The sequence below is a fragment of the Natrix helvetica genome, assembly GCF_964273705.1.
Source record: "Natrix helvetica genome assembly, chromosome: 6".
Classification (NCBI taxonomy): Eukaryota; Metazoa; Chordata; class Lepidosauria; order Squamata; family Natricidae; genus Natrix; species Natrix helvetica.
In genome coordinates this window covers 2,643,017-2,664,502 of record NC_138553.1, presented here as the reverse complement: position 1 = coordinate 2,664,502, position 21,486 = coordinate 2,643,017, and the positions used below count along the sequence as shown (strand labels likewise).

The 21,486-nt window shown below is 49.4% G+C and overlaps 1 protein-coding gene across 1 annotated transcript; it reads right to left on the bottom strand.

Annotated features, from left to right (window-relative positions):
• Window positions 1-10,595: 10,595 nt before the first annotated feature.
• LOC309394842 (carboxypeptidase A1-like) lies at window positions 10,596-21,272 on the bottom strand. Its single transcript, XM_081958472.1, has 11 exons — window positions 21,114-21,272; window positions 20,010-20,091; window positions 19,577-19,711; window positions 18,178-18,279; window positions 17,945-18,046; window positions 17,067-17,168; window positions 15,624-15,734; window positions 15,205-15,295; window positions 14,878-15,077; window positions 14,083-14,167; window positions 10,596-11,122 (listed from the first exon to the last, which is right to left on the bottom strand). Exons 1-11 carry the CDS (start codon window positions 21,176-21,178, stop codon window positions 10,935-10,937), a joined length of 1,263 nt encoding a protein of 420 aa, XP_081814598.1. The 5' UTR covers window positions 21,179-21,272; the 3' UTR covers window positions 10,596-10,934.
• Window positions 21,273-21,486: the final 214 nt, after the last annotated feature.

Sequence of the window (21,486 nt, the reverse complement as noted above, 5' to 3'; positions counted from 1 at the left end):
GTTTTGCTTTAACATGAAGCAGCTGGAGAGTTTCTGGGCGCAGCAAAAGGGGCACAGAGACTATTTACATCCTTCTCCCCTGCTCCCCCGGGAGCTTCCCCATAATAATCCTTGGATATACCGGGAAAAGAGCAAAAAAAAAAAAAAAAACCCACCCTTTCCTTCCTTGCCTCCAAAGCTATTTGGGCCTTAGAAAGGGGACCGGTCGATCAATCCCCAAGCTAAGAGGATTGGGACTGTGCAATGGGAAGCCCACCCCTCTTTTTATGCCTGGCACACCTAACAATCAGGCAGGGTTTGGGTGGCTTCCCAATCTTTTTTTGATCCCGATGCCCACAGACAAGAGGAAAAACAAGATGAAGCGCTGGCGAGGAATTTGAGGCAGTCAGGTTTCATGAAAGAGGGTTACCGTGTTTTTCGGAGTATAAGAAGCACCTTTTTCCCCAAAAAAAGAGGGTGAAAATCTGGGTGTGTCTTATACACTGAATACAGCAGTTTTGGCCCCCCGAAAACCCACCCCCTTCACCCAAATGGACACGCAGAGGTTTTGGGAGGCCTGCAAAGTGCTCCTGGGGTTGAGGAGGGGCAAAAACGAGTGGTTTTGCGCCCCCCCAGACCCCAGGAACACTTTGCAAGCCTCTCAAACTCTCTGCATTCCCCGTTTTCCACAAAAACCGAGGCGTGCAGAGGGTTTGGGAAGCCTGCAGAGTGCAAAAACTGTTTTTTTTAATTGACCTCTTCAAAATCTTGGTGCGTCTTATACTCCGGAAAATACGGTAATTTAGTTTAAATCTTTGTTCAGTAAAATCTCCACAAATAAGAGGTGGTGCCAGGAGCCACCTTACGGCCTTGCTCTTTGCCCTGCTGAGGTTTTCAAGGAAGGGATCAACCCCATTCCTCCCACCCACCGCCCTGGCTCCTGGGTGATTCCCTGCCCCCTTACAGTGGTACCAACGGAAAAGCCAACTTGTACCACTCAGGGAAAACTCTGTTAAATTGCACCCTGCATCATCCCCAGATCTGGAAGGGCTGCTGTGGGCAGCCACGGAGGGGAGATGGGTATGGCTGACGTGCGCCTGCCTGATGGGCCAAACTGGTGGGCGTGCAAAGAAGGGCTGGCACAATCTCTCAGCCTCTCTTTTTTCCCCGTAATGGAAAGCAGCATCAGGGGGCTGCATCACAGAGCGGCCAAACAGAGACCAGGGGATGGGCAGGGGAAATGGGCATTGCCCCCTCTCCCCTCAGCCCACTCCCTTAAAAAGATGGAAGAAGCTGTGCTTGAGAAAGCAATTTGGAGCTGAATTGCACATTCCCTTCCCTTCCGTCCTGCCTTTCCTTCTCTACTCCTTCTTGTCGGCTGCTGAATCACGATAAGGGAACAGCCAGGTTATTTCAGACATGGCCTGCTTTGTGTCTAGGATTAGCCCTGACGGAGGGGCACTTGGCCTTGGTGGGGCAGCAGGACAAAGGAGCGACAGCTGACGATGTCAGCCTCTCTACCCCCCACCCACCCCCAAGTATCCTGGCCACATTTATCAGTATTTGTCTGATGCTGGAGCGATGCTTTGGGGGCTCAGAATCTCGATCCTAAGAGGCCCCCATCAATGTTAATGGCTGTCTCTGCTCAAAGGCATCATAATGCTGCACTTTGGATGCTATCTTCATACTATCTGCCTGCTCAGCTGAGCTCTTTCCATACTCCACCTCTCTCACCCCTCGCCTAGAAGCTGGCCTGCCCCCACCCCCTTCCCTGCCCCCCCAATCCCTGCCCCCCCCCCTTGCATTTGCTGTTGGATTCATTCCCTTTGCTTAAACCCCCCTGAGGCTGAAAAGCGTGCATCGTCTTAGAGCCGGGGGGTCTCCAAACACGGCCACTTTTAAGACTTGTGGACTTCAACTCCCAGGATTCCCCAGCCCACCATGAGGAATTCTGGGAGTTGAAGTCCACAAGTCTTAAAAGTCGCCAAATTTGGAGACCCCTGGCTTAGAAGTCAAAAAGTTTCAACCTCTTTTGTTGGGTTGAACAAGAATTGACAATTCCTCTTTCAGTGCCCTTTGGTTATCACACCTGCCTCTGATTCTCCAGTGGGGTTTTTTTCCACCTTTTTTTCTTAAACCTTGGCAGCTTTAAGCTGGCTGGAGAATCCTGGGAGTTGAAATCCACACATCTTAAAGCTACCAAGATTGAGAAACTATCCCAGAGAGACAAAAAAAAACCCAAACCTGGACATCAAAAGCCCAAATTCAAAAAGGAACTCTACCAACCCTATCACCCCACTTCCCACAAGGTACCCCCAGTCTTTGCCATCCTTGGCAAACAACACCACAGTCCTTTCGGCAATGCCCAGAGTGAGTGGTATGCATGCTTTCAGGGGAAAAAAAAACCAATATTTAAAAAGGACTGAGGCTTTATACCTTCCCATCCTATTTATCTTCCCTCATCGCCTCCAACGCCAATAAGCCTCCCTGTGTTTTTCCTCTGTACAGATTTGTGTAAAATGTCTATTTTTATACTAACTTAATCGTGTGGTTTTTAAAAGTCTGAAGAAGGTTTGCGGGGCTTTGTCGTTGGGTTTTTTTTGGGGGGGGGGTCCGTGTTCCTGATTTTGTGTTGCATTTCCTTGATTTGCAGACCCCAACCTTTCTTGCTTGTGAGATTTTATAATTTTTGGCTCCAGAGCTGTTTGCTTCTCAGTTCTGCTTGGATAAACGATTGCCGGCTTTTTGCTACACCCTTGTCCATTCGGTTATTTGAATCAGGACCCGGAGCAAATGCTTCGCGAATAGATGAGCGGCTGGCTGTAATGGCATCCCAAATTGGGGCTTCCGGGCTGTGGCCGTCTCCTTTGCCACAGCAGCAGGAGAAGTCACCACAAGTTGTTAAGGTTGAGACCCCTAAGGATGTCTCTTCACCCAACCTTGTGATCCCTCTTCTCCAGATTCCTGATCCCGCCGCCCTTCCATCCTGACCCAGTAGCAATTTCTTGGCAGTTTGAGCCGAGGTTTGTGTAAATATCATGTCTTTATTACGACCAGGTTTGTGGGTTGATGTCAGTTTGATGTCCGTTTTTATTCTGCTTCCTTATTTTTAAATGTATTCAATCCACCTCTGTAAATTATTCAGGTGAACTAAAATCACATGTGTTTTCTTCTTAGCTTACAGTTTTGGTGTGCCTGGTAGTGTTTCTTTTTTTTTAAAAAAGTGTGTTATTTAATGTAAATTGTTAGCGCTGGTGTAACCGTCCCTCAGTAGGTCCTGAAAGCAGCGGCAGTCAAGCCACAGATTAGCAATGCAAGGAAAACGACCCCTTCAGAAAACTCCGGATTTTAGGACTGTTGGGAAAAACGGAGAAGGTTTGATTGGAATCGCTGAATACACCTCTCTTGCTTTGGTAAGCAAAAGGAAACGGCTCTTCACCCCTGGCTGGTGATATTTTCTTCTTCCCGCAATGTCTTGGGGTGGGAAAAGGAAATAAGAGACTGGTTGAAATCAATACAATTTGATTCTGTGGCTGTGGCTTCGTCCGAGTAACTGTGAAACTTCTACAGAGGTTTTGAAAAGAACATTGAACGCTAAAGACTCACAATCTCTCTAGAAGCGTCAAGCGTGAGGCTCGTATCCAGAACCTTTTTCGGAGGATCAAGCCTGCACTTTGGTGTGACCAATGGGCATAGGGTGGTGTGTTTCCGTGCCTGAAGTTTGCCCAAAGAACGGAACCATCTGGTGCAGCAGAAGGACACATGCCACTGCCAGGATTCCTTCACCCCAAAGAACCTTTTTAAAATCCTTGGCTTTTGGAAGACCTGACCTGCTCAGTGGATTTGGTATGCTTTACTCATTAAGCGAATTAAGGCAGCTGCTGCTGCTGCTTCTTAGCGCTTCCATTTTTGTGCTGTGTCTGACTTGCCTTTTATATGGTTTGCCTCTTAATAAATACAGAACGGCGTGCTATTATTTTTAAGCGGGTTCATTTGCTTTCCCCAGACAAGTTGAGACTCTAGAAAAAGTGCAGAGAAGAGCAACCAGGATGATGAGGGGACTGGAGGCTAAAACATATGATGAACAGTTGCAGGAACTGGGCAGGGCTAGCCTGGGAAGAGAAGGACCAGGGGAGAAAGGAGAGCAGCCTTCCAATGTTTGAGGGGCTGCCCCAGAGAGAAGGGGGTCAAGCTATTCTCCAAAGCACCCGAAGGCCAGGCAAGGAACAATGGATGGAAACTGACCAAGGAGAGATTCAGGATATAAGGAGAAATTTTCAGACAGTGAGAACAATCAACTAGGGGAACAGAAGTTGCCTTCAGAAGTTGTGGGAGCTTCATCACTGGAGCCTTTCAAGAAGAGACTTGAGTGCCCTCTGTCAGAAATGGTAGAGGGTCTCCTTGGGTGGGGTGGGGGTGGGACTAGATGACCTACAAGATCCCTTCCAATCCTGTTACTCTATTAAAGATGCTAATGACCTGTGGACTTCAACTCCCAGAATTCTTGAGCCGGTCATGCTGGCTGAGGAATTCTGGGAGTTGAAGTCTTAAAAGTTCCCCACTCCTGCCCTAACAGCTGAAAAACTCTTCTTTTCAAAGGGAAGATTCAACCCTTACACTCAGCATCAACATTAAAATGGAGACAGTCCTATGTAGGTCATTTTTTAATTTACGGTCGGTAGTCATGACGGTTGTGAAGCAAATCACTCAGGTGACCGTCCAATCTTACAATCTTTTTTGCAGCAGCAGTTAAGCGAATACAGCTGTCCTAAGGCAGCTGCCATGATGGTTAAGCAAACACCCCAGTCGTTAAACGAACTCACTCTTCGCTATGAGCGGTTTTTGCTGAAAACGGAAAGCAGATGCCGGTTGTCAGCAGAAATGTCATAAAATGAGTCATCTGACTGGGATGCTGCAAACGGTCATAAAAGGAGATAGGTTGGATTTTTATTTTTATCAAATTTATTTTAATCAAATGCTTTTGGAGTAAACATCTACCTAAATATAGTTTTCTATTTAAGATACATTCATAATTAAGTTTACTCAGCATGATATGGAGCTTAGTTGTGTAGCGTGAGTCTCTATATTCTGCAATATGGGACTGTCGGTGAGTCAACAGCGGGTCAGAAGAGGAGCTGCTGTGGGACAGATGACAGCTGCTCTTTCAAAATTAGGACTTATATTGAGTTGATTTAAATCAAGCCCTTTTTGCTAGTGATTTAAATCAAATCCACCCTGGGAGAAATTATGGGGGGGCCTTTGGTGCTCTCTGAGCTTGCATATTTTTCTTGCAGATGTCTCGTGACCCAAACGAGGTAACATCCTCAGGGCTAGGAAGGAGTGAAGGTTGCTGTATTCTACTGGTAATATAATAATATTCTCCAGCTGATGGCACAGGAGGGTCCAGGAGTGGGTTGTTCAATCCTTATTTGCCCAAGAGACTGAGTCAGAATTGAAGCCACGCCTCCAGCTTCCTCTGCTGATATCCAATTCCAACTCAGTCTTGCCCGAAAAGAGATGTAAAAAACCTTTGCTGCTAGTGAAAATTGGTTTTCTTTCCTAGCATAGTTTACATTTTTTTTCTTTTAATTGATGTCACTACTGGATGGAAGGTGTTTGAAATTGGCTCACAAGTTTTTTCTTCCACCTGCTTGTGCTAGAGTAGCTAATTGTATGGGCTAGACCCTGCTGGAAGTCCCAGGTTCCTCGCAGGCAAGCTCCGGCTGGGCCGGCCATCGGAGTCCATTGCGGCTCTGTTTAAATTGCTTCCGATTACTGGCTCGTGAGTGGACCAGGGAGGTTACCCTGCATTGCCGATGGCTGTCAGGGGCTGCAGCAGGCATACATTGAGGCTGCGAGGAGAGGAGCGCGTGTGCACCACGCTGGCGTTCCCACATAGCTGCAAACGATCCGGAATGACAGGAGGGCTCAACTGGCGCTGGCTGTTAATTGCGGAGGGCTGCGCGGCCCACTGGATGATCTCGGGGCCGTTTGCTTGCCCGCACCATTGGTTTTTGTCTGGAGGCTTCTCTCTCGTGAGTATGGGGCCCTGTGAGCGGCCATTTTGGGAGAGCTCCTTGGGCGGTGGCCATCTTGGGAAGGTCCTCGTGGCGGCGGCCATTTTTTTAGTGGCCATTTTGTTGAACCTTTGGGGGGAGGCACATGGTCAGTGACCATTTTGTTTCCCTTTTTTCTCTGCCACGAGGCTCATTGCGACTGCAGGCTCCGGTGAGGTCAGTCGCAGATCAACAACAGGAGTTTTGTCGCTGTGTTGGTTGCTGAACCGGTCAGGTGCGGCCTTGGGCAGAGAATTTGCTACAAGACCATGGCTGATTCCCACCGTGAAAGTAGCTCTGGGGCGACTTCTGCAGCTCCTTCAAAGAGCTTCAAGAAGAGAAAGGGTTCCCCACAGGATCCTCCTCCACTGGTGAAGCGAGCTCCCTCCAGGCAAGGGGGTGCAGGGGATGGGGAGAAGGCCCCTTTGCCCTCGGTAAGGTCCACCACACACACCATCTGAGGGCGGCTCCACTTTCTCCATCCCCTTCCCCTTCAAAGGTCTCTGGATCCCCAAGGGCCAATTCGATCTCACCCCCACTCTCGGAAGTGAAGGACGAGGAAGGCGAGTACCATCCGCCTACACGCATTATGCCTGTTCCTGACCTGGGGCATAGGCACCAGCTGGCACCCAGGCCTGGGCCTAGTCATGACGTTGGTGATTTTGAGGACTTGCCTGATAACATTCAATCTCTTATTCATCGAGCCATTGCACATGGTGTAGCCCTCCAGGGCCGGCCTTCTGACCAGGCGGATGCAGAGCTGATGGAGGTCAAGCGCAGACGCATCCAGGATCCGGTTGCTCGATCAGACAGGATGCAGGGAGAGGTCTCCCCTTCGCTGAGCAGCAAGGTTTCGCTCCAGGGAGAGGAAGAGCAGAAGGAGACGGAGCTTTCTGATGATGAAGGTTTGGCGCCGGATACTCCAGCCTTTGCCGGTTTGTTCCCTCCTAATTCCATTTCTTGCTATTTAAAGCCAGGAGCACCGCAGCCGATGAAACGGAGGATGGCAAACAAGGAGAAGGAGACCGCGGCTGAGGCCTCAACTTCCAAGGCAGCGCCTAAGAAAAAACGTTTCTTTGTGGAACCCGCGGCGCGGAAAGAGGAAATCCCTGCACCAAAACGGTTTCTGGATGTCATTCAGAAGCAGTGGGCCAAGCCAGGTACTTTCCCCACCCAGGGTGGGAATGACAGACGGTTCTATAATATGGATCCTGACTTCTCCCAGGCATTACAGGTTCCAAAGGTGGATGCCCCTGTGGCCGCCCTGGCATCCCCAACTCCCATGGTGGCAAGTGATGTAGCCGACAATCTGAAGGCAGAAGATAAGAGGACTGAACTGGCATTGCATAAGACCTTCCTGGCGGGAACATGGGCGATCAAGGCCGCTTCCTTCATGTCTTTCTTCAATCGTGCCACGCTGATGTGGCTTGAACAAATGCAGGAGCATGTGCCAGCGCACAATGTGCGGCTGCTTCAAGACATCAGCAAGGTCATGGCTGCGGCCCAGTTTTTGGCAGATGCTACCTTGAACGCCACTAAGTTTGCCTCCAGGGCTCGCTCTTCCTCTGTTTCAGCTAGGCGGATGGTATGGCTTCGAAACTGGCAGGCAGAAGCCAAAGCGAAGTGGAAGCTGGCGGCAGGCCTGTATGCGGGAAAAAAGCTGTTTGGCGAGGTTCTGGACCCAATCCTCATTGAGGATAAGAACAAACGTAAGGTTTGCCTGCCACGACTAAGAAGCAGAAACACAAGTACACACCATATACACGTAGGGCACCCTATAGGGGTACTGACACAGACTATCATTATAAGCCTCGGAATTTTCAGCCACGTCAGGACAGGGGGAAGGCTAGGTTGTCTTACAGGGACAGGTCACGCTTCCAACCCCAGGGTAGGCGGCCCTTTTGGGGGGGGGGGCAGAAGCCCCTTCCGCCGGAATAAATGAGCGGGTTGGACGGCTCCCATTGGTGGTCGGTTGGCGTTGTTTGCCGAGCGATGGGAGAGTATTACTTCAAATCTCTGGGTCCTTAACACAATGAAGTTTGGCCTGTGACTGGAATTCCTATCCCTCCCTCCGAATTCTTTTTGTACGTTTACATCCTCCAAGTGCGCACTTAAGAGACAGCTCATGCGCCAGGCGATTGACCATCTGGTGGAGATCCAGGCGCTGGAGGTGGTTCCTCAAGAGGACCGGGGGAGGGGGTTTTATTCCAACCTCTTTGTAATTTCTAAAGTCCTCTGAGGGTTGGAGGGTGATCCTTGACCTTAAACGGTCGAACCGTTATGTAGTTTACAAACGGTTCAAGATGGCATCCCTTCTTTCCATCCGGGAGGGTATCAGGGAGGGCGACTACCTCGCATCCATTGACTTGACGGAGGCTTACCTCCATGTAGCTATCCTCCCTGAACACAGGAAGTTCCTTAGGTTTTCCTACACTGGTGAACACTACCAGTATAGAGCTCTTCCCTTCGGCCTTGCCTCGGTGCCCAGGACTTTTACCAAGGTCCTGGCAGCCCTGGCTGCCCATCTCAGAACGGTTCCACTCAGGCTTCATTGTTATTTAGATGATATCCTCCTCCAGGCGGAGTCGCCAGAGAGGTCCCTTCAAGACCTAAACCTAACAGTGGAGACCCTGCAGAGGTATGGGTTCTCAAGAGCCACATGCGACCGTCTACCAGACTGTTGTATTTGGGAGCGATCATAGATTCCTCCTCCGGTATGGTTTTCTTCTCCCAGGATCGTAAGGCTAGCCTGGTAAAACTGGTCAACCAGATGCAGAGAGAGCAGCGTGTACCCAGAGTTACCTTATCCCAGTTGTTGGGGAAGATGATTTCATGCTGATCTTGTTCCATGGGCGAGGCTCCATGCTAGAACCCTCCAGTGGTTCTTGCTCCCATACCAAAAGAGCAAGCACAGCACCTCGTCCTTCCAGGTTGTGGACTTTGCCAGCGTTAGCCAGAGGGAGCTGGAGAAACTTACCCTGACCACAGACGCAAATCTTTATGGCTGGGGGGGCATTGTTGGGGACACAGCTGGCCCAGGGTTGGTTATCCCCTCGGGACCTTACACATAACATAAACTGACTGGAGCGGCATGCGGCTCATCTGGCCCTTCAACACTTTCAGGCCCTTGTAGAGCAAAGACACGTCCTACTCCTGATGACAACGTGGCCACGAAGGTGCATGTAAACAGGCAAGGGGGGACTCACTCCAGAGCCCTCTGGGTGGAATCTCAGTGCCTGAGCCATTGGGCGGAGAGGCACCTGTTGTCCATCAAGGCAGAGCACATATCCGGAGACGCCAACCACCAGGCGGACTGGCTCAGCAGGGCCACGGTGGACCAGACGGAGTGGCAGCTGGAACCAGAATTGTTTGAGGAGATCTGCAGGAGATTCGGACGGCCAGTGGTAGACCTCTTTGCGTCTCCAGAAAACGCTCAGCTCCCCAGATTTTTCACACGGTTCCCGACTCAGGGAGCGGAGGGGAGCAGTGCCCTCCACAGCAGGTGGCCCCCGGGTCTGCTCCTTATGTCAGATTCGGGTTAATGCCAGGCTTCCAAATAGCATCCAAAAGTAAGTCAGAGTCCGAGGCAAAGGATTCCTCAAAGTTCCAATTGATGAAGAGAGCCATGTTGGCACATCTGGGAAAACCCAAATCTGAAAGCTTCCTGGTTTTCCCCACCCAGTTGAAAGTTCAAGATCTTGCCCCCACCCCACCCACCCACAAGTCCACCCCATAGTCCAATCTCCCACTGCCAAGCTGGCAGTTCCACCCATCCAGTTCCGGTCAGGTGCAGAGGTGCAGAGAAGAAAGGATGACCTTGGCTTTCTAGAAAGAATGTTGTTATGGCTACATATCCTCTAACTCCCTACAATCCCCCCTCCCATTTTCCCACAATAGAAAAGACATAGTAGAATATTAGAAAGGGTGGCAGGACAAAGATCCAAGAGAAGAGATGGCTGCAGGCCTGGCACCTTACTACCGTAGCACTGATGATGTTACCTAGTTTGGGTCATGAAACATCGGTAAGAAAACAAGCTCAGAGAACACCAAGAATCCCTCATTTCAACCCTGAGCTACAAATATTCTCCTTTATTTGTAAGGAGACATTGCTTGACCATGAGAAGAATCGTATCAGTGGTTGGGGGTGCGCCAACACTGGAAGTTTACAAGAAGAGATTGGACAGCCATTTGTCTGAACTGGTGAAGGGTCTCCTGCTTGAGCAGGTGGTTGGACAAGACCAGTACCAGGTCACAGCATGCCAGAAACTGGATTGCGGAAACAAGCAAAGCCCCATCTGCGAGATGCGGGCATCACGCAAAACCATACATCCGTCTGGTCTGCGGAAAAATTTCCATGGAACCGGTCCCTGGTGCCCAAAAGACCAGTAGATGACCTTCAAGGTCCCTTCCTACGTTATCCTACTCTTAAGCTACTGAATCCTGAAATGAGAACTTCTTCCAGTATTTCATATTTAACTTATAACTTTTATCTCCCGTCACTTGGACTTGCTTAGTTCAAAAAAGTGCCGGGCACACAAAAAACAAATCCACACACAACGGTCCAAGTAGAACTACTTTATTGCTGAAAACCCGATGCACAGGAATCTTCTCGACTATCAGCGCCTGCCAGGAGTTAGATGTCAGGGCCAGTGGAATTCCAGGGAGGTTAGATTTCATTCGCTTGTGACTACGTAGGGATGCTAGGCTGATCCCTCCTTTGACTCCACTCCCAGGTTCTGCCGCACTACCACTACTACCAGCAGCAGAAATGCAGCAGGAGCCGGTGATGTGCAAAGGGGCTATTGGTAAGAATCAGGCGCCCCTGGGTGAATCCCAAATGCGGGCTGAGGGCCAGGCGGCCTGGGGCAAGACCGTCGCCGTAAGCCCATCCCCTCCGGCTTAGTAGGGGTGGTCCCGCGTGTGCTCCATGATGACCATCAGGGCAAGCCAGGTTTCCTCTGCCGTGGGAATGATCTGGTTAGCCGGGAGCAGGAACCCGTATCGGCCCTTGTCTCTCAGCTCAAAGGTGTAGGAGTACTTAATGCCTTGGTTGTAGGTCCAGTCAATCGTGCCTCCGTCTGCTTTGTCTAGAGACAGGAAAGGGGGTGCAAAAGAAGACGAGCTCGTGAAAACCGTCTTTCGAGCAGGACAAAAGCACCCATAACCCCTCTCCCTTTGAGCACTGATGACGTTGCCTAGCTGGGTCATGAAACGTCTGCAAGGAAGCAATCAAGCTCAGAGAGCATCAATCACCTTTCCTTCTCCTCCTCCCCTCTCCCTTTCCCCCTTCACAAATCCACTCCCTTCAGCATTGATAACGTTACCTAGCTGGGTCATGAAACGTCTGCAAGAAAATGAGTCCTCCTCCTCTCCACAACCCCCTTTCTCTTTTAGCACTGATGATGTTACCTAGTTAGGTCGTGAAAAGTCTGCAACCAAACTCGGCACCAAGGAGCTCGTAGAAGTACTTTCTCCTCTCCCTTCCTTTCTCCTCCTCCTCCCCTCTGCAAACCTCCCTCTCTCCTAGCACTAATGATGTTACCTAGTTAGGTGTTAAAATGTCTGCAACCAAACTCGGCACCAAGGGGCTCACAGTAGTACTTCCTCCTCCCCTTCTCCATTCCATAAAGCCTACTCTCGTCTAGCACTGATGATGTTACCTACCAGTAGTTGGGTAATGTAAGGTGCTCAAGAAAACAACCAAGCTAAGCGAGCATCAAGGACAACTCCTCTCTGCAAACCCAACTCCCTTCTAGCACTGATGATGTTACCTTGTTAGGTCATAAAACATCTGCAACCAAACTTGGCACCAAGGAGCTCATAGTAGTACTTCCTCCTCCTGCTGTCTGCAAAACCCACTCCCTCCCAGCACTGATGATGTTACCTAGTTAGGTCGTGAAACGTCTGGAAGAAAACTATCCCGCTCGGAGAGCATCAAGGATCCCAGACATCAGATTCCCAACCCAACCAAGGAACCCCCAAGATCCTTCCCATCAATACTAACGAAGCAGGCCATGGGTGCTGAGTGTAAACAACTATGGTGAGCGTGGAGAGGACCTTATTTTTTTCCACCGAGACCTAAAATTGCAGTATTGTCTAACACACCGAACTGGGTCATGGAGAAGGACGGAATGTCCTACCAGCCAGAAAACCCTATCGGTTCTCAGACTCAATTAGCCTTAAATGGGATTAGATTTAGGCCTGTAGCCACATGTCCACTGAACCATTAACTACCAACCAGTTCCTCCAGTTTGTAAAGATTTACTCCCTCCTTCTGTAAGACGGGGTCTTAGAGAGACCTCACCAGCCTAGGACGACTCACAGCAAGCAGGTGGGCGTGACTGGGTGGGGATGGCCAGGTCGATGTGGAGGCTCAGGCAGCTGGCTTGGCACAGCTGGGTGAGCCTGGCCAGGTAGGCGCAACCACATGGGAATGGGCAGGTGGGCGCAAAACAAGTCACCCTGGGCAACGGGCTGTGCCTGGCTGCTGTGAGGCGTCCCTTTCCACATGGGGCACTTCATCACTGGCTGTTCTGACCGAAGCTTCCCGAGATCATGAAGCAAAGTTCTGGTCCCGACAAAAACCCCTTGTATTAATTTATAGTGAATTCCTCTCATTCACATCCGGCAAAGTCTTTCAAAGGAGGATTTACAGTCACAGACCTTCTCTGGCTTGGAGAGCTGCCAGGCCGATCTCTGCAGAACTTGGCCAGGAGCCTCAGAGAGTCACAAGCCAATTAAGAGAACTGATTGTCTCCTGCAAGCTCCACTCCCCTTTGGCTCCTCCTTTATTTCCTCGGGGAGGGACCATTCACCATTTACCTGTGGCCTTACTCCCAAGTTGACCCCTGTTCCTTAGCTGTTCCCTTCGTCTGGCAACTCTGCACATGCGCACAGTGGGAACAGGCTCCAGCTGTTCCTCTGCCTCACTGATGTCTGACTCCGAAGGCAGCTGATAACTGTCAAGGACTGTCACCAACGACGGTGGCTTTAATAATAGAATGACAGCGATGGGAGGGACCTTGGAGGTCTTCTAGTCCAACCCCCTGCTCAAGCAGGAAACGATTTACTGGATTCCTTATGGACTCAATCCACTACGCAATCCTGATGTCATCCAGGCCATGCTTGTCCCAAAGGTGCTTTTTTTTTCAAGAGGTAACTGGACTTTTTGGTTTTTCTTTGAAGATGTTTCTCTTCTCATCCAATAAGCTTTCTCAGTTCTGACTGGATGATGGAGGAAGGAAGGATTGGTACTCCTTGCAGGCAGCTGGACATTTGCATCCTTTTAGAGGGTCGTTGAGGCCACCTGGAGGTTTCTCTGTTCATGGAGTCACACCTGAGTAGTGCAAGTGGGTATGGAGGAAAAGGACTGTAACTCCAAGTCTCCACCCCCATTTGCACCACTCAGGTGGCCCTCAACGACCCTCTCAAAGGATGCAAATGACCAGCTGTCTGCAAGGAGTCTCAATCCTTCCTTCCTCCATTATCCAGTCAGAACACAGGAACTTCAGGGATGAGAAGCAAAACATCTTCAAAGACAAAAACAAGAAAGTCCTGTTGCCTCTTGGTGGGAAAAAAGCACCTTTAGGATAAATAATCCTAATCAAACCATAGGCCCATTCCAATACAGGTAGTACTTGACTTACGACCCCCCCCCAAATTCTGTCGCTAAACAAGACATTTATTAAATATCCGTTTTCTCCCGTTTTAACACCACCTTGCCACTGCTCTTAAGCGAATTTCTGCGGTTGCTCATTTAGTAACCTGGTTGTTAAGCGAATCTGGCTTCCCCCATTGCTTGTCAGACAGACGCCGAAGGGGAATCACGTAACCCTGGGACGTTGCAACTGTCATAAATGCGAGTCCCAGGCCAAGCCTCTAGAATTTTGATCACGGGACCAGGCAGGGGGGTGCTACCACAATTGCACAAAAAGTGGCCCTGCCCCCTTTTCTTACGGTGCTGTGGTAACTTCGAACGGTCACTAAACGAACGGTCATAGGTCCAAGACCCCCTCCAATTCATCGGGTGGCCATTTCAGTCACTTACAGATGGTGGTGATGATGTTGCCGTATCTGTATTTGGTTCCGTGAAGGGACTCCAGAGCAGTGACGGCCTTCTTGGCCAGAGCATCCTGGGAGGAGAAAGGAGGAGAGGAGATGGGAGGACCAAGGGTGGAGGTGAAGTTTCTAGGGGTGATGAGCAGCCGAGGGAAAAGGTCTGGCTGAGAAGAAGTTAAGGTGGCCTGTTGGGTTGGCCAAGCATTCTTTGGGTCACCCACGATTCACGACCACGATGGAGCCCAACGTTTCTGTGGTTAAGCGAAACATTGGTCCAGTGAATTTCCTCCCCAGGGGAGGAAATTTTTCTTCTCCCCGTTGGTAAGTGAATCGCTATCGTCATACGGTTGTGATAGCAATCTGCACTCCTTGCTAGCACTGTTGACGTTACCTAGTTGGGTCATGAAACGTCTACAAGAAAACCACCCAGCTCAGGGAGCACCAATCGCCCTTCCTCCTCCTCCTCCCCCCGCTCTCCCTTTCCCCCTCCACAAGCCCACTCCCTTCAGCCCTGATGATGTTACCTAGCTGGGTTGTGAAACGTCTGCAAGAAAATATGCGAGCTCAGAGGACCCCATCCTGTCAACTCCAGGCTACAATTATTCTCCTTTATATTTTAATCTTTTGAATAAAATTATATATATATATCTACGTAGGGATGTGTGTGTGTGTAATTTTATTCAAAAGATTAAAATCCAAAAATCCCCCAAAGTCAGAACAAAACTAGACGAGAACATTATAAAAGACATGTGAATTTTCGGATGGTTCTTCCGAGGAAGCTTACCAGCTCCTGATGATCTGCCGCTTTCTCGTTGGTGTAACCGTAAGGGAAGAGGAGCATCTGGGAGTAGCTGTGGATGGAGACGAAGGCCTTGATGTTGCCGTGTTGCCGCACAAAATCCGCAATGGCTTTCACCTCTGGTTCAGACTCCGCATAAGGTCCGCGGTAAGTTTCGGAGCAGGGGTTCCCGCTGGAGCCAGTCCCTGCAATGCAAACGACAACCCAGCGTGCCTTGACTGTTGCGCAACGGCAAGTGGTCCTCTACTTATAACCACAATTGGGGCACTGATTTCTTCAGTGACAAAGCAGCCCACCCCCCAAATGTTTTACCTCCAAAGCCTGCTGCCCAATTCCGGTTGGGGTCAACTCCGATGCAATTGGATCCCTCTATCTTCGATCTGGTCTTACGCCACATACGGTTCTACGGATCAAGAATGCCCATCAATAGCAATAGCACTTATATGCCGCTTCACAGGGCTTTCCAGCCCTCCCTAAGCTGTTTATAGTCAGCCTATTGGCCCCAACCATCTGGGTTCTCATTTGACCGATCTTGGAAGGATGAAAGGCTGAGTCAACCTTGAGCAGCTGAAGATCGAGCTCCTGGCAGTGGGCAGAATTAGCCTGCCATACTTCATTCTCACCACTGCGCCACCACAGCTCCAATGAATGGCAGAAGGAACTAGAAGCTAAAGCATTTTCATGCTGCACCTCACATTTGCCACCGATGTTCCACCACCAGGAACAGGTACCTTGGTGTGTGTGTAGGCATAACCATCCGGATTGGTGACGATCTCTAAGAAGATATCGAACTGGTCCGTGATGGATGTGAGAGAAGGATCCTTCCCGATATCTTCAAAGATCTAAAGAGGATTGAAATCAATTGAATGAAGCTGTTTACTGGCCAGATGCCCTTCCTATTGCCAGTGCGGAGTTTTATTCAGCAGTTATAATCTCATTTTGCCCAGAGAGAGAAATATCTGCCTCTACCTAGGATCGAACTCACAGCCTCCAGATTGTGAGGCAAGAGCTCAACCTCTAGGCCGCAGCACCACTCTACATTGCATCCATTGATCTGCCGTAACAGTGCATTTATGGCAGTGGCCCCCAATCCTTTGGGCACCAGGGACCGCTTCCGTGGAGACAGGTTCTCCGCCGACCAGAGGGGGGCGTGGTTTCGTGTGCTGCTTGCATCCCACGGATGGGGCTTCACTTGTTTGTGTGGCCCAGTTTGTGGCATGCCGTGGACCAGTACCTCTCCACAGACCGGGAATTGGGGACCCCCGGTTTATGGGATCACTATGATGGGACACCCTTCACAAGCCAACTTATTTTAAGACCTGGAGTGGGGGGGGGGAGAATCTAGAAAATATCAGATTGGCAATGGCTTTTATTTTATTTTATTTTTTTTCTTTTAAGACTAAATGGGGAACAGAAGCCATGAAATGGGGTGGGGGCAGAAGTGCTGGACCATCCCCCTTTTTCCTGCATTTGAGTATCATCATCATCTTTTAATGACCCCATAATTCTTTTTCGGGGGTAGAGTCTGGGCAACTGAATGAAGCTGGGTGTTTCCTGGCCAGATGCCTTTCCTGTTGCCAGTGCAGAGTTTTGTTCAGCAGATACATTCTCATCGTGCTCAGAGAGAGAAATATCTGCCTCTACCTAGGATCAAACTCGCAGCCTCCCGATTGTGAGTCACCACACCACTCGGAAAATTACAGGACTATCTCTAAGGAAAAACAAGATTGTATATAGATAGTTTTTCCACTCACAATCACAATTGAGCCCCAAATTTCTGTCGCTAAGCAAGACATTTATTAACCGGATTTTGTTCCATTTTACAACCTTTCTTGTTGCAGTCGTTCTATGAACCACTGCAGTTGTTTTAAGTGAATAACATGGGTGTTAAATGCTGGTCAGAAAGTAACAAGAAGTAATCAGGGACACTCATCAATAGGAGTGCCAAATGTCTGCATTTTAATCACGGGACTGCAGTGGTCGTAAGTGTGAAAAAATCAGTTTTTTCCGTGCCCTTGTAACTTCGAATGGTCACTAAAATGAACTGTTGTACACCGAGGACTACCTGTAGTGCAATTGGAGCCCTCTTCAATCCGTCATCTAACCCTGATCTAACCAAGATATGATGGTTTAGCTTTCCCCTCTCCTGCTTACAGAAGGTTTGTGGCTGTTACCTTCTTTGCAAACCAAATTCCGCTGGCTTGAGTGACCCACTCGCGGGAATGGATGCCGGTGTCAATCCAGATCGCTGGCCGGTTGGTTCCCCCGGTGCTAAACTGTGCCAAGCAAAGAACAAACAGAGGCCTTCAATCTAAGCAACCATTTTGACTTGCATCTTACAGACATTTCATGACCCAACTAGACAGGGATTAGATTCAGCCGGTTCGGACCGGTTTGCCGAACTGGTTGTTGCAAGGACTGGCTGGCCCTACCCCTCCCAGGAGTCTCCACGTGGCCTGTTTTGGGTACCAGGAAGTGCATGGAGGCTCTGGGAGGGCAAAAAACAGGCCTACCGGAAATTCTGGAAGTCTGGAAACTGACTTGTTTCCGGCTTCTGGAGGGCCTCCAGAGCACAGAGAGGCCATTTTTGCCCTCCCAGAGGCTCAAGGAAAGCTTCCAGAGCCTGGGGAGGGTGAAAAGAAGGAGGAGGAGGAGGAGGAGGAGGAGGAGGAGGAAGAAGAAGAAGAAGAAGAAGAGGAAGAGGAAGAGGAAGAAGAGGAAGAAGAAGATGATTACTGTGGGGTCCTTGGTGCTCTCTGAGCTTGGTGGTCTTTTTGTAGATGTTTCATGCCCCAACTAGGTCACATCATCAATGCTGGAAGGGACGGTGTTTATTCTCTGTTTATATACTTCACTGATGATGTTACCTAGCTGGGTCATGAAATGTCTACAAGAAAACCACCAAGCTCAGAGAGCACCAAGAGCTCCACAGTTCAATCCTGAGCTACCGATGTTCTCTTCTCTTGGAATTTAGTTATGTTGAAAAGACACGACAACTTTTCCCCCATCCAGAAGTCCTCCCTCCAAAATGAGCATCCAAACGAAGACTTACCTTCAGGACATTGATTGGGCGTCCTTCAGTTGTCTGGCCAATCTCAATCTTGCTGACCAGGAGGGGTTTCGTGCGCACCAAGAGGTCCATGAAGCTATAGATCTAGCAGCCAAAGAGCAGATGCCAAAATGAGGTCCATAAGTGGTCCTCTGGAAGTCTTCTCCACTACTGAATTCAACTATTCGCAATCGTAAAATGGTTGGAGACTTTCACCGTGCCTTAAATGTACTTACTGTATCCAAGTCGTGGTAAGCAGCAAAGTTAAAATTGGTGAGTGACAACTCTGGGAGTTGTCGTTGGCGCATCATTTGACTCCTCTCCTCCTCAATCAGTTTCTGAAGGAGACAACAAGGAGAATCACAAAGGTCAGTTGAGCAGGAGGTTAATCTTTCCTCTGCGTTTTCCACTCATAGCTAAATTCCACTCCATCCTTCTGCAGAGTCAAGGATTTTTTCTCAAATCCATTCTCCCGTTGATCCATCGAAACCCTTGCAGGAATTTCAGGAAGGTAAAGGTTCCCCTTGCACATATGTGCTAGTCGTTCCCGACTCTAGGGGGCGATGCTCATCTCCGTTTCAAAGCCGAAGAGCCAGCGCTGTCCAAAGACGTCTCCGTGGTCATGTGGCCGGCATGACTCAACACCGAAGGCGCACGGAACGCTGTTCCCTTCCCACCAAAGGTGGTCCCTATTTTTCTACTTGCATTTTTTACCTGCTTTCAAAGTGCTAGGCTGGCAGAAGCTGGGACAAGTCACAGGAGCTCACTCCGTTACGCGGCGCTAGGGATTCAAACCGCCGAACTGCTGAGCATTCTGATCGACAAGCTCAGCATCTTAGCCACTGAGCCACCGCATCCCTTCTGAAAATTTCAGGAAAGCCAACCCCAAGCCCTTGGTCATGTTGGCCAACTCATCTGATGGAAGAGCAGCCTAGAACTTCTTTCAATCCATAACACTGACTGAAAACACCTGATGGTCTGTAGAGGATACCTTCTTAACTACGGGGTTTCAACATTAAGATAGGGTCAACTTCCTACACTACATTTTTGGAGACGAGCCTAAAACATACAGCATATACCAGAGTTAGAAGTGACTTGGGAGGTGGTCTAGTCCAGCCCCCTGGTCACAGAGGAAATCTTATTCCATTTCGGACAAATGGCTGCCCAATCTCTTCCTGAAAACCTCCAGTGATGGGGCATCCATAACTTCTGTTCCACTGATTAACGGTTTTCACTATCAGGAAATTTCTCCTTAGTCCTAGGTTGAATCTCTCCTTGATTCGTTTCCATCCCTTGCTGCTGCTTCTACCTTCAGATGTTTTTGGAAAATAGATGGAAGCCCTCACTTTTTGTGGCATCCCCTTAGAATTACAGTTCAATACGATTATGTAGACGCAGTGTTTCTCAACCGTGGCGACTTTAAGTCCTGTGGACTTCAAGTCGCCACGGTTGAGAAACACTGATGTAGAGTTTCTCCGTCATCCGGGTCATGGTTGTCCCAAAGGAAAAGTAACTCTGGGACACTTCCATACGTTCTTCTCCATGGCCCACTGCTTCTGATTTCAGATCTTTGAGATTACAAGAGTGGCTCTTTCCAGGACCAACATGTCCACCTCATGTGGTCGGAGCACTCACCTGAACGTTGTCGATCATGATGGAGTATTGGATGCCATTGGTCTCCAGGAAGACCTTGACCCCTTGGAGGCTGGAAAACGGCACACGGACATCTATGGGGAGGTCGGGATGAGCCGGTGCTCGCCAGAAGTCCAGCTACGCATCCAAATGAGAATGAAGAGAGAAGATTATTGACACATGTCATCATCGTCGTCATCTTCTTTTAACAACCTCATAATCCCTTGCAGTGTGGAGTCTGGACAACTATATGGATATGTTTACTGGCCGGATGCCTTCCTGTCACCAATGAGGAGTTATATTCAGCAGATATGAACTTTGGAAACACATCCTATATAGCTCAAGAACAATTTCCTATTTCTTCAAAATTCTTTATTAATGAATAACTTCATCATTCTGACCCCTGATCGTAGGAAAGGTTCTTGTTAATCGGTACCTGAAGATTCTCCAGAGCTTCCAGCTCCTTCAACGTCTCCACCTGAGCTCCATCAGCAGCCGTGATTCTGAGCACCTGATGTCTGCGGAACAGAATAACAAGAGTTGGAAGGGACCTTGTAGGTTATCTAGTCCAACCTCCCTTACCCAAGCAGGAGGCCCTACACCATTTCTGACAGAGGGCAATCCAGTCTCTTCTTGAAAACCTCCAGGGATGAAGTTTCCACAACTTCTGAAGGCAACTTCTGTTCCACCAGTGGATTGTTCTCCCTGTCAGGAAACTCTTTATTTCCAGGTTGAATCTCTCCTGGATCAGTTTCCACCCATTATTCCTTGTCTGGCCTTCGGGTGCTTTGGAAAATAGCTTTACCCCCCTCCTCTCTGGGGCAGCCCCTCAAATATAGGAAGACTGCTATCCTGTCTCCCTCTTCAGTGAGTGGGTTTTTGTATTTTTACATCAATTAGGAAAAGCCAATCTAGTCACCTACAAATCTTTTGTATAACAGCTACCCCAGTTCCATATCAGCCTGCCTCAGTTTGTGTGGGTGACAGAAACAGAATCCCCCCCCCCCAAAAAAACGGCATATATTAAAATGAAATTATGTTGCATACAGCTCTCAAAGAGTCACCACCTCCAATATACACCACATGAACATGACAAGATAAATAAATACAAAATGATGCATACACCCACATATATTGTGTGACACAGAGAAACAACACACTCTAACAATGCTTCAAGCTCTATGCGCATAGCGCTTATGAGCAGTATCCTGAATAGCGGGAAGCAAGCTTACTATAATCTCCACTGTCCTCACCACTCTCTGTAGGGACTTTCCATCTGAGGCGCTGCGGCCACCAAACCCAACAGGGATGCGATTTGTTAAAACGCTCTCCATCGCGCCTCGGTTAAAAGGTGGCCAGGATAGAAGGAGAAAGATGTAGCATACATAGCAGGGACTCTGCTTAGAGGCTGGGAAGGGACCCCCTCCCAAATTATCAAACTGTCCAGCGATCGATGCTGCTAAGAGTCCGAAAGTGGCACCCGGTGAACTCTTCCCCCGGTCACTGTGTTCTTTCCTATCCAAGACCCGTGTCTACCTACCCGTTGAAGGTATCGGTGGCAAACGCCACCGCCAGCAAAGTCGCCAAGACCACCAGGACCCTCATTGTCACCGAATGGGGCAACAAATAGGAACCCCTTCTCTTCCACCACTTTTTTATACGCCCGCCTAACCCGGCCACGTGTTGCCTTGACCATCCACCGAGGACACAGCGGCCGGCTGACTGCTTTCTCACGGCTCTGTTGGAAAAGACACACAAACACACAAGGCTCACCTGACAGATGTCCGGGAAATACACCAGCTGCCTTGATAGGAGGGAAGAGGGGGGTTGTCTGCTGCGTCTCTCTCTCTCTGCCCAAAACTGTGACGAAGACGGATTTCTTGCAAACACAAACCCAGTGTTGCTGTACGGGT

Coding starts and splice junctions, on each gene's coding strand:
- LOC309394842 (XM_081958472.1), bottom strand. CDS start 21,178: ATGAGGGTCCTGGTGGTCTTGGCGACTTTGCTGGCGGTGGCGTTTGCC. Junction 18,280..19,576: donor TCATGATCGACAACGTTCAG/GTGAGTGCTCCG, acceptor TGTCTCCTTCAG/AAACTGATTGAGGAGGAGAG. Junction 18,047..18,177: donor CTTACCACGACTTGGATACA/GTAAGTACATTT, acceptor TTTGGCTGCTAG/ATCTATAGCTTCATGGACCT.